This window comes from Kogia breviceps, chromosome 3 (genome assembly GCF_026419965.1).
Source record: "Kogia breviceps isolate mKogBre1 chromosome 3, mKogBre1 haplotype 1, whole genome shotgun sequence".
Taxonomy (NCBI): Eukaryota; Metazoa; Chordata; class Mammalia; order Artiodactyla; family Physeteridae; genus Kogia; species Kogia breviceps.
Window position 1 is genome coordinate 177,442,869 of NC_081312.1, and position 12,126 is coordinate 177,454,994.

The window sequence follows — 12,126 nt, forward strand, 5'->3', positions numbered from 1 at the left end:
AAACACATTTCCTCCTGAAAATCAGTGTATCTGCCACTTCAGACATCTCTACATTTAAAGGATGTCAGTAGGATGATTCTTTTATTTAAAAATGCCTATTGAGAACCCACGAGGCATAGTTACCATTGTTAACGTGTGTATTTTAAGTAAGTTTTGATGGCACACTTACAAGTCTTCTCTGAAATGCTCTGATCCACAATAAGGAGGCCTGAGTCTTCCTGACGGCTCTTCTACGGAGCTTCCTTCACTCAAAAGATGTTACTGAGTCCTAGTATGTGCCAGGCCTTCATAGGCTCTGGGGTTGGCAGTGAAAGGAAGGGACCAAGCCCAGGCTCTGGTGATAATAAATGTTACGAAGGAAAAATAGAGGAGGATAAGGTTGGTGACAGTGGTGGCTGTTACTCACAGAGAGTGAATCTTGGGCAGATCCTTCGTCTCACCGGGCCCGCGTGTCCTCGTGTGTAAAAATCGATTGATTCTTCTCCAGTTCTGACATTAACGCGGTTCCACTAATCCTGGTGCTTATTTCCACTCCGTCCTCCTGGAATGGTTAACGTGGCATCTCAGAATCACAGGAAAATGCTCTTTTAAAAAAATGTGTGGATATTTTAAAATGCATTTTATATATTTCTCCCTCCTGTAGAACCTGATGGAGCTTAGAGATCATCTCAGTAGCCCCTCATTTTGTAAACAGGAGAATGTGACCCAGAAGATCATATAGCAATTCTTTGACAGCAGTGGAACTAAGACATAGGATTAGTGAGTGTTTTGGTGTTTGTTTCTGTTTCCTTGAACATCTCCTCCACAACGAAAACTCAGTGTAGAAAAACAAAACCTTAGTTATGGGATACATGCCTTGGAATGCATATATCCCCGTGTCCCTGCCGTGAGTGTTGGCAGAGTATGTAGTAAGTGCTCAGTAATAATTTAATGAATGAATGATTGGGCTTCCGAGCTTGCTTCTCTGTGCATGCATATACCACTTGGGCTTCAGTGGCAGCCTGTTTAAAACATGTAGCAGACAGCACAAGGGTCAGGTTTGTCTGATGTGCAGAAGTGTCCCTGGACACAGAAACCAGAGCATCACTTTACCAACACTTTATCTGTGTTCTACTTCCTCCCACCCCGACATGAAATCCCAGAACTTTCTTTACTTGCTGTTGTCCTTCAGAAAGCAGAAAGGAAATGGGAAGAGAAAAGGCAAAATCTGGACCACTATAACGGAAAAGAGTTTGAGAAGCTCCTAGAAGAAGCCCAGGCCAACATCATGAAGTCAATTCCAAACCTGGAGATGCCGCCAGCCTCGGGCCCACAGCCAAAGGGCGATGCTCCAGTGGACAAGCTGGAACCTTCAGGTAAGGCGCGACCAGAGCTTTGTGGGCTGCTCGCCCTCGGGTCAGTGTGGTGCCACCCACATAGGCACATGCTGGCCGGTGGGACCGATCTCTCACTTCCTGAAAACTTTATAGATTAAAAGAACAAGAGTTAATTGGAAAAACAAGCCCCAGGTGTCCCTAGAGCCTCCCTACTAGTTTTTGTTGTTGTTGTTTTATTGACTACTACTTTTTAGCTATCAACATAGTGGGGAAACTGTGTTCTGCGTTAGGGATCTAGAACAATGCTCACGAAGGACAAATGTTGTAGCTGCCCAGCTTCTGCCTTTCCTACAAATGTATGACCCTTCACAGCACCAGCTGGGAGAATCTGAGACCTGCGTTTAAATTGAGAGGTTTTCTTAGAAAACGTCAGGTTTTATGAGCTCCCAGAGGGATATTAGATCACAAGGAGAAATCGCATTTTTTAAATCAAAACTATTAGACGGTATATTTAACCAACCAAAACTATGGAAATTCAGCATCAGTGTGTCAATAATAATATAAAAAGGCTGTTAAAAAACTCAACCTGCTAAATCTTCAACCAATTACAAACCATGTGCCTTACTCTCATCTTAAAATTACGGACAAAGACATTATTTTACTTGCAGCCCAGTGTATCTCAAGTTGGTCAAAGAAGGAGCCTTCATCATTACACACGAGAGGGAGACCAGAGCCCACCTCGGGCCCATCAGCCCATGCCCGTCCCCAGAGGCAGCCATCCCGAGGCCAAGCTGCTGGCCTCGGACAAGACACGCGTCCCAGAGGTGCTGGTGCCCTGTAACCCGGCACCCTCTGCATAAGACAGGAGCCGCCCACTACAAATAATCACTGGCTTGCCGCCCTGAGGACTTGGCCAGATCTTCGTTACAACTTTCAGTAGGAAGTCCTCAAACACCTCCTCTCAACAACTCTGTTTCAGTTGCTCAGAAAAGACACACACACTTCTGGGAGGCCAGGCAGGCCTGTGTGTCCCCAGAGTTGGGACAAAGGCCAGCGGGAAGCTCTGATCCCGAATTTCTGGTTTTACCACTTTTGTGAGCTCTTAGGTAGAGTGTTGGTAAAAGGCTGAAGCGAAGAATGTTGGTAAAGGGCAGGAGTGAAGCTCTTTGCGTTTTGAGAAAGAAATGCCTTTTGGGGGGCATTTTTCTGGGGAAAGCTCAGCAGACAGCTTCATCTCCCAGCCTTTGGTGTCAATACTGATTTATCATTCTCTCATTTCTGCATTTGCTGCCTCCTTTTCTTAGCAGAGAACCTTTTCTAACCACATACCCGTGACCATAAAGATCCACTTTCTCCCTGACTTTGTCCTCTGACCCCATCTGCCTCTGGCTCTTCCTGGGCCAGATTCTACTCTAACCTCCTCTACGTGAATCCTTCCTGCCAACACTGCTTTCCAGACTCAGGGGTGAAGGCTCTGGAAGCCATGCAGGGAGCTCTGACCCTTCATCTCTCCAAGTAACACTCAACTTTCTGGGGTAACGAGATTTGTTTAATAATAATAGGTAATACTTGCATAGCATTTACTGTAAGCCAAGCACTCTTCTAAATGCTTTATGTATATCAAGCCCATTTGATCTTCACTACACCCTGGTGGAGATGATATTATTAGAATACCTGTTTAACAGATGGGAAAACTGAGGCAGAGAGAGGTTAATTAACTTGTGCAGGGCCTTTCTGGGACTTCGAGCCAGTCAGGCTTCGGGGCCTGTATTTTCTGTCAGTTGTTGCACTATGGAGAGAACAGAGAAATTTTTAAGTCAGATTGCATCGAGTTTCTAGAAATACATTGGACTTTCTGGATGTTATCGCGAAAGATGATTTTGCAATGACACACTGTTTTCCAGAAGACTCTCCAAATTCAGAACAGGACTTGGACAAGCTGGGGGCTAAGTCCCCGCCTCGTCCTCCCCCACCTCCACGGAGGAGCTACCTGCCAGGATCGGGGCTCACCACCACGAGGTCCGGCGATGTGGTCTACACCAGCAGGAAGGAGAATGCCAGCACAAAGGTCTGATGCGTGAAGCCCTGGTAAACTGGTCTCTGGGTTCAGATGCTGCCCTTAGACAAAGTCTTCTCTGCTCTCATTTAGAACATAAAAAGTAGTGAGGCAGAGAAGAGAAGTAGAGAATAAACTAGGTCTCCGAGGAAGTGCCACTGAACTAGGCTCTCAGGCACCTTTAAGACCTGTGTAAGGAATGACCATTGCACAAAATTGCACAGATGGGAAAATGTCAGCCAGTGCTCTAGGACTAGAGTCAGCACGAGGAGTTTTATCCTTACTTGACTTTTAGCTGTAACTATGTGAAATGCAAATCACCAGCTACTTCCCCAGCAAAGCACGCTAAGACTGAAAATGGGGGCCCGAGGGGCAAGCAAAAGAAAGATCATCTTACGGAGGTAACTGAGATTAGCTAACAGAGTTGTGGGAGTCTTCAGAAAGAAGTTCAGAGAGCTTTAACTTCCACTTAACCTGGCAAGTTTTGTCACGTATGTTAAAGGTAAAATACAATTTACAAGGAGGGCCTTTCTTAAAGGCACTGAAGTTAAGTTACAATCTTATTATAATTCTTAAATCCGTTTGCCAGAATGACACCTTGGGGCAAAGAAAAACCCAAACTAAATGCAGGTAGACAAAGCAGCCTTTCAGCTCGATTTGAAGAGCCAGGAAGCCAGCTCACCAGGCAGTGAGAGAACGTGTGTTCTTTTGCGATCTGTCCCTCTTTTGCCAGCACCTGGGGGTGTTAAGCCAGTATCTGTGGTTTGAATCTTTCTCAGGCAAGCAGTGAAGATGCTGGACCAAGCCTGCAGGCTAGAGCCACAAAGTGTCCAGCAGAGGAGCCTGCTTCAGCCTGGGCCCCATCACCACCACCTGTCACTACTTCCTCCTCAAAGGATGAGGAGGAAGAAGAAGGAGACAAAATCATGGCAGAACTCCAGGTATGTGGATGAGGTAGCTGACGTGGCTACCTGCCCTTCCCATCTGGGACTCTGGCTGCGTCTGTCATTAGTTCATTAGCCAGAGGGGGCTGGGCCATGCAAGCTGCATCTCTGGCCTTGGCCTCCACTTTTCCAACGTGGCACTGAACTAGGCTCTCAGGCACCTTTAAGACATGTGTAAGGAATGACCATTGCACGAAACAACTCAGAAAGTTTATACCGAAAAATCAATTCCAAGCTTTCCCAGCTCTGGCTGCTTGCCTTGCCTTTCTTTCAGTGTGAAAATAGTCCCTGCTTCATTTTAAAAGCACTTAAGATGGGGCTTAGAAATACCAGCCATGGGGGCTTCCCTGGCGGCGCAGTGGTTGAGAGTCCACCTGCCGATGCAGGGGACGCGGGTTCGTGCCCCGGTCCGGGAAGATCCCACATGCCGCGGAGCGGCTGGGCCCGTGAGCCGTGGCCGCTGAGCCTGCGCGTCCGGAGCCTGTGCTCCGCAGCGGGAGAGGCCACAGCAGTGAGAGGCCCGCGTACCGCAAAAAAAAAAAGAAATACCAGCCACTGTCCTGTCTTCCCAAGGACTGATTTAAAGCCCCCTTCAAGTGGTGTCCCCTTCTTTGGCTTTAATTCTTAGAATGACAGGCCTGGAATCATGTGGCCGTCTATCCTCCATACCAAGTTTCCAGTCAGTGTCAATGTCATCTTTTCAGGTATTCCAAAAAGCTTAATAATTTTGTTTCGCATCTTCTTTGTTCTATTTGAGAAATGATACTTTATTGTTAGATTTTTATTTGTTAACTAATTGCCACAGTCTCCACTCCTAGGACTAAGGATGGGGTACAGGGCTCCGCCCAGAGCTGATCCCACATTCCGATCGTGGTGTGAATCTGCCCTAGGTGTACATTCTAAGAACTTGTCTAATCAGTCATAAGACACAATTCCTAAAGTATTTCATTTTGATCCATGAATTAACGTAGGATTTTTTTTGCCCATTTGATGGTCAGGTCACAACCTCCTTTGGGCTCCAGAACATGTTCACTAAGGTACCGATGATGTTGTGCAGGCCCAAGGATCTGCCTTCTTCATTTGGAGGAGGGAGAACATCCTGGCCATGTCACTTCCGCCTCAGCTCTTCTGCTCTGCTTCCCATGGAAATAATTGCCAACATTAAGCACCTTGGGTTTTCCAGGGAAAACAGGGCTGCTGGTTTACTTGTCACATGTGTGAGCCCTGTCCAGCCCCATTGCCCCATTAAAACTCAGACTGGCCTGAGACATCCCCTCCATCAGAGAATTTCATTCACAGGAACTATAGATTTATAAAGTTACTGACTCATGAAACAGTTGAGAGCATGGAGGCCTCCATCAGTTATCCACTGAGGGCCCTCCGACTAAGACACTGGTATGTCAAGGCTGCATGTTGCTGGGCATTGGTGCTTCTCCTAAGATGTGTAGGCAGACGCTGGGGCCATTCACTGTAGCATTTGCCCTCAAATGATGGTATAAATAACATGGAGGGAGAAAGAACAAGATAGTGGAGTAGAAGGACATCATCAGCTCACCTCCTCTCACAAAAACACCAAAATCACAACTGACTGCTGAACAACTATCAACAAAAAAGACTGGAACCTACCAAAAAAAGATATACTACATCCAAAGATAAAGAAGCCACAACGAGACGGTAGGAGGGGCGCAATCACGACAAAGTCAAATCCCACACCCACTGGGTGGGTGACACACACACTGGAAAATAATTATAGTGCAGAGGGTCTCCCACAAAAGTGAGAGTTCTGAGCCCCACATCAGGCTCCACAGGACTGGGGGAAATGGAAACTTCATTCTTGGAGGGTGCACAGAAGGTCTTGTGTGCTCTGGAACCCAGGGAGAAGGCAGTGACTTCATAGGAGCCTGGGCCAGACCTACCTGCTAGTCTTGGAGAGTCTCCTGTAGAGATTGGCGGGTGGGTGGCTGTGGTTCACTGTGGGGTCAGAGACACTGGTGGCGGCGTACTGGGAAGTACTCATTGGCGTGAGCTCCCCGGGAGGCTTCCATTTTCACCTGCCCCACCTGACGGCCTGTAGGCTCCAGTGCTGGGACGCCTCGGCCAAACAACCAACAGGGTGGGAACATGGCCCTGCCCACCAGAGAGACAAGATGCAGCTCCACCTACCAGTGGGCAGGAAGCAGCCCCTCCCACCGGGAAGCCTGCACAAGCCTCTTAGGCCTCATCCACCAGGGGGCAGAGACAAGAAGCAATGGGAAGTACAACCCTGCAGCCTGTGGAACAGAAACCACAATCACAGAAAGTTAGACAAAATGAGACAGTGGAGGAACAAGGTAAAACCCCAGAAAAACAACTAAGTGAGGTGGAGATAGGCAATCCACCCAAAAAAGAATTTGGAGTATTGATAGTAAAGATGATCCAAGATCTTGGAAAAAGAATGGAGGCACAGACTGAGAAGATGCAAGAAATGTTTAACAAAGAGCTAGAAGATACAAAGAAGAAACAGAGATGAACAATACAGTAACTGAAATGAAAAATACACTAGAAAGAATCAATAGCAGAATAAGTGAGACAGAAGAATGGATAAGTGAGCTGGAAGGCAGAATGGTGGAAATCAGTGCTGTGGAGTAGAATAAAGAATAAAAAGAAATGAAGGCAGTTTCAGAGACCTCTGGGACAACATTAGGTGCACCAGCATTTGCATTATAGGGGTCCCCAAAGGAGAAGAGAGAGAAAGGGCCTGAGAAAATATTTGAAAAGATAATAGCTAAAAACCTCCCTAACATGGGAAAGGAAAGTCACCCAAGTCCAGGAAGCACAGAGTCCCAGGCAGGATAAACCCAAGGAGGAGCACACCAAGACGCCTATTAATCAAACTGACAAAAAGACAAAGAGAAAATATTTAAAGCAACAAGGGAAAAAGCAACAAGTAACATGCAATGGAATCCCCATAAGGTTATAAGCTGATTTTTCAGCAGGAACTCTGCAGGCTATAAAGAAGTGGCATGATATGTATCAATATTTAAAGTGATGAAAGGGAAAAACCTACAACCAAGATTACTCTACCCAGCAAGGCTCTCACTCAGATTTGACAGAGAAATCAAAAACTTTACAGACAAGCAAAAGCTAAGAGAACTAAGCACCACCAGACCAGCTTTGTAACAAATGCTAAATGAACTTCTCTAGGTGAAAAAGAAAAGGCCACAACTAGAAACAAGAAAATTATGAATGGGAAAGCTCACCAGTAAAGGCAGGAAATCATTCACACAAAAATGTGATATCAAAACCAGCAGTCGTGAGAAGAGGAGAGTACAAGTGCAGGATACTAGAAATACATTTGAAATTAAAAGACCAGCAACTTAAAAACACTCCTATATATATTATACAGACTGCTATATCCAAACCTCATAGTAACTGCAAACTGAAACTCTACCATACACACACAAAAAAAGGAATCTAAACACAGCACTAAAGTTAGTCATCAAATCACAAGAGAACAAAAGGAAGGGAAGAAAAAAGACCTACAAAAACAAATCCAAAACAATTAACAAAAATGACAGTAAGAATATACATATCTATAATTACCTTAAATGTAAACAAATGCTCCAAACAAAAGATATAGACTGGCTGAATGGATACAAAAACAAGACCCTTATATATGTTGTCTGCAAGAGACCCAGTTCAGATCTAGGGACACATACAGACTGAGTGAGGGGAAGGAAAAAGGTATTACATGGAAAGGGAAATCAAAAGAAAGCTGGAGTAGCAATACTCATAGCAAACAAAATAGACTTTAAAGACTTATAAGAGACAAAGAAGGACACTACATAATGATCAAGGGATCAATCCAGGAAGAAAATATAACAACTGTAAATATATATGCACCCAACATAGGAGCATCTCAATATATAAGGCAAATGCTAACAGCCATAAAAGGAGAATTCAGCAGTAACACAATAATAGTGGGGGACTTTAACACCTCACACCAATGGACAGATCATCCAGACAGAAAATTAATAAGGAAACACAAGCTTTAAATGACACATTAGAGCAGATGGAATTAATTGGTATTTATAAAGCATTCCATTCAAAAGCAGCAGAATACACATTCTTTGCAAGTGCATGCAGAACATCTTCCAGGATTGATCACACACTGGACCACAAAGCAAGCCTTGGTAAATTTAAGAAAATTGAAATCGTATCAAGCATCTTTTCTGACCACCACACTGTGAGATTAGAAATCAACTATGAGGAAAAGAAAAAAAAAAACCACAAACATGTGGAGGCCAAACAATATGCTACTAAACAACCAATGGCTCACTGAAGAACTCAGAGGAAATCAAAAAATACCTAGAAAAAACAACCCAATCCAAAAATGGGCAGAAGACCTAAGTAGACATTTCTCCAAAGAAGATATACAGACTGCCAACAGACACATGAAAGAATGCTCAACATCACTAATCATTAGAGAAAGGCAAATCAAAACTACAATGATATATCATCTCACACCAGTCAGAATGGCCATCATCAAAAACTCTACAAACAGAAGTGCTGGAGAGGGTGTGGAGAAAAGGGAACACTCTTGCACTGTTGGTGGGAATGTAAATTGATACAGCCACTATGGAGAACAGTATGGAGGTTCCTTAAAAAGCTGAAAATAGAACTACCATATGACCCAGCAATCCCACTACTAGGCATATACCCTGAGAAAACCATAATTCAAGAAGAGTCACGTACCACAATGTTCACTGCAGCTCTATTTACAATGACCAGGACATGGAAGCAACCTAAGTGTCCATCGACAGATGAATGGATAAAGAAGATGTGGCACATATATACAATGGAATATTACTCAGCCATAAAAAGAAACGATATTGAGTTATTTGTAGTGAGCTGGATGGACCCAGAGTCTGTCATACAGAGTGAAGTAAGTCAGAAAGAGAAAAACAAATACCATATGCTAACACATATATATGGAATCTAAAAACAAAAAATAGGCATGAAGAACCTAGGGGCAGGACGGGAATAAAGACACAGACCTACTAGAGAATGGACTTGAGGACACGGGGAGGGGGAAGGGGAAGCTGGGACAAAGTGAGAGGGTGGCATGGACATATATACACTATCAAATGTAAAACAGATAGCTAGTTGGAAGTGGTCACATAGCACAGGGAGATCAGCTAGGTGCTTTGTGACCACCTAGAGGGGTGGGATAGAGGGGGAGGGAGGGAGGGAGATGCAAGAGGGAAGAGATAAGGGGATATATGTATATGTGTAGCTGATTCACTTTGTTATAAAGCAGAAAATAACACTATTGTAAAGCAATTACACTCCAATAAAGATGTTTTTTAAAAAAATACCTAGAGACATGAAAATGAAAACAGGACAATGCAAAACCTATGAGACGGCAAAAGCAGTTCAAAGGGGAAGTATATAGCAATATAATCTTACCTCAGGAAACAAAACTCTCAAACAGCATAACCTTACACCTAAAACAACTAGAGAAAGAACAGACAAAATCCAAAGTTAGTAGAAGGAAAAAAATCATAAAGATCAGAGCAGAAATAAATGAAATAGAGATAAAGAAAGCAATAGAAAAGATCAATGAAACTAAAAGTTGGTTCTCTGGAAAGATAAACAAAATTGATAAACCTTTAGCCAGACTCATCAAGAAAAAAAGGGAGAGGGCTCAAACCAACAAAATTAGAAGTGAAAAGGGAGAAGTTACAACGGACACCACAGAAATACAAAGGATCATAAGAGATTACTACAAGCAACTATATGCCAATAAAATGGACACCCTAGAAGAAATGGACAAATTCTTAGAAAGGTACAATCTCCCAAGACTGAACCAGGAAGAAATAGAAAATATGAAAAGACCAGTCACAAGTACTGAAATTGAAACTGTGATTTAAAAACTCCCAACACACAAACATCCAGGACCAAATGGCTTTGCAGGCAAATTCTATCAGACATTTAGAGAAGAGTTAACACCCGTCCTTCTCAACCTATTCCAAAAGATTGCAGAGGAAGGAACGTTCCCAAACTCATTCTTTGTGGCCACCATCACCCTGATACCGAAACCAGACAAAGATATCACAAAAAAAGAAAATTACAAGCCAATATCATTGATGAACATAGACGCAAAAATCCTCAACAGAATACTAGCAAACCAAATACGACAATGCATTAAAAGGATCATACACCATGATCAAGTGGAATTTATCCCAGGGATGCAAGAATTTTTCACTATCTGCAAATCAGTCAGTGTGATACACCACATTAACAAATTGAAGAATAAACACCATGTGATCATCTCAATAGATGCAGAAAAAGCTTTCAACACAATTCAACACCCATTTATGATAAAAAAAACTCTCCAGAAAGTGGGCATAGTGGGAACCTATCTCAGCATAATAAAGGCCGTATATGACAAACCCACAGCTAACATCATACTCAACAGTGACAAGCTGAAAGCATTTCCTCTAAGATCAGGAACAAGACAACGATGTTCACTCTCACCACTTTTATTCAACGTAGTCTTAGAAGTCCTAGCCATGGCAATCAGAGAAGAGAAAGAAATGAAAGGAATCCAAATTGGAAAAGAAGAAGTAATACTGTCACTGTCTGTAGATGACATGACACTATACATTGAAAATCCTAAAGATGCCACCCGAAAACTATCAGAGCTCATTGATGAATTCAGTAAAGTTACAGGACATAAAATTAATACAAAGAAATCTGTTGCATTCCTATACACTAACAATGAAAGATCAGAAAAAGAAATGAAGGAAACAGTCCCATTTACCGTTGCCTCAAAAAGAATTAAATACCTAGAAATAAACCTACCCAAGGAGGCAAAAGACCTGTACTCTGAAAACTATAAGACGCTGATGAAAGAAATCGAAGATGATGCAAACAGATGGAAGGATATACCATGTTCTTGGATTGGAAGAATCAATATTCTCAAAATGACTATACTACCCAAGCCAATCTACAGATTCAGTGCAATCCCTACCAATGGCATTTTTCACGGAACAAAAAAATTTTTTAAATTTATATGGAAACACAAAAGACCCTGAATAGTCAATGCAATCTTGAGAAAGAAAAATGGAGCTGGAGGAATCAGGCCCCCTGCCTTCAGACAGTACTACAAAGCTACAGTAATCAAAACAGTATGGGGGCTTCCCTGGTGGCGCAGTGGTAGGCCACAACAGTGAGGGGCCCGTGTACTGCAAAAAAAAAAACCAACCAACCAAACAACAAAAAAAAACCAGTATGGTACTGGCACAAAACGAGAAATATATTCAATAGATCAATGGAACAGGATAGAAAGCCCAGAAATAAACCCATGCACCTATGGTCAGTTAATCTTCGACAAAGGAGGCAAGAATATACAATGGAGAAATGACAGCCTCTTCAGTAAGTGATGCTGGGAAAACTGGACAGCTACATGTAAGAAAATGAAATTAGAACATTCTTTTACACCACACACAAAAATAAATTTAAAATGGATTGAAGACCTAAATGTAACACTGGATACTATAAAACCCTTAGAGGAAAACATAGGCAGAACACTCTGACACAAATTGTAGCAGTCAGTATCTTTTTGGATTCACCTCCTAATGAAAATAAAAACACAAATAAACAAATGGGACCTAATTAAACTTAAAAGCTTTTGCACAGCAAAGGAAACCATAAACAAAATGAAAAGACAACCTACAGAATGGGAGAAAATATTTGCAAACGAAGCAACCAACAAGGGATTAATCTCCAAAACATACAAACAGCTCATGCAGCTCACTATCAAAAA

General features: G+C 42.9%; 1 protein-coding gene across 50 annotated transcripts in view; it reads left to right on the plus strand.

Moving 5' to 3' along the window:
* The window catches only part of KIAA1217 (KIAA1217 ortholog), a 769,974-nt gene that overhangs the window by 745,730 nt on the left and 12,118 nt on the right, over positions 1-12,126 (plus strand). For 42 of the 50 annotated variants that reach the window (XM_067030413.1, XM_067030414.1, XM_067030417.1 and 39 more), the window contains 3 exons: positions 1,172-1,355; positions 3,221-3,384; positions 4,152-4,313. In XM_067030413.1, the coding sequence (XP_066886514.1) occupies positions 1,172-1,355; positions 3,221-3,384; positions 4,152-4,313 (510 nt within the window). The remainder of the gene's footprint in view (positions 1-1,171; positions 1,356-3,220; positions 3,385-4,151; positions 4,314-12,126) is intronic. The other 8 variants (XM_067030396.1, XM_059058125.2, XM_067030405.1 and 5 more) reach the window with 1 other exon arrangement.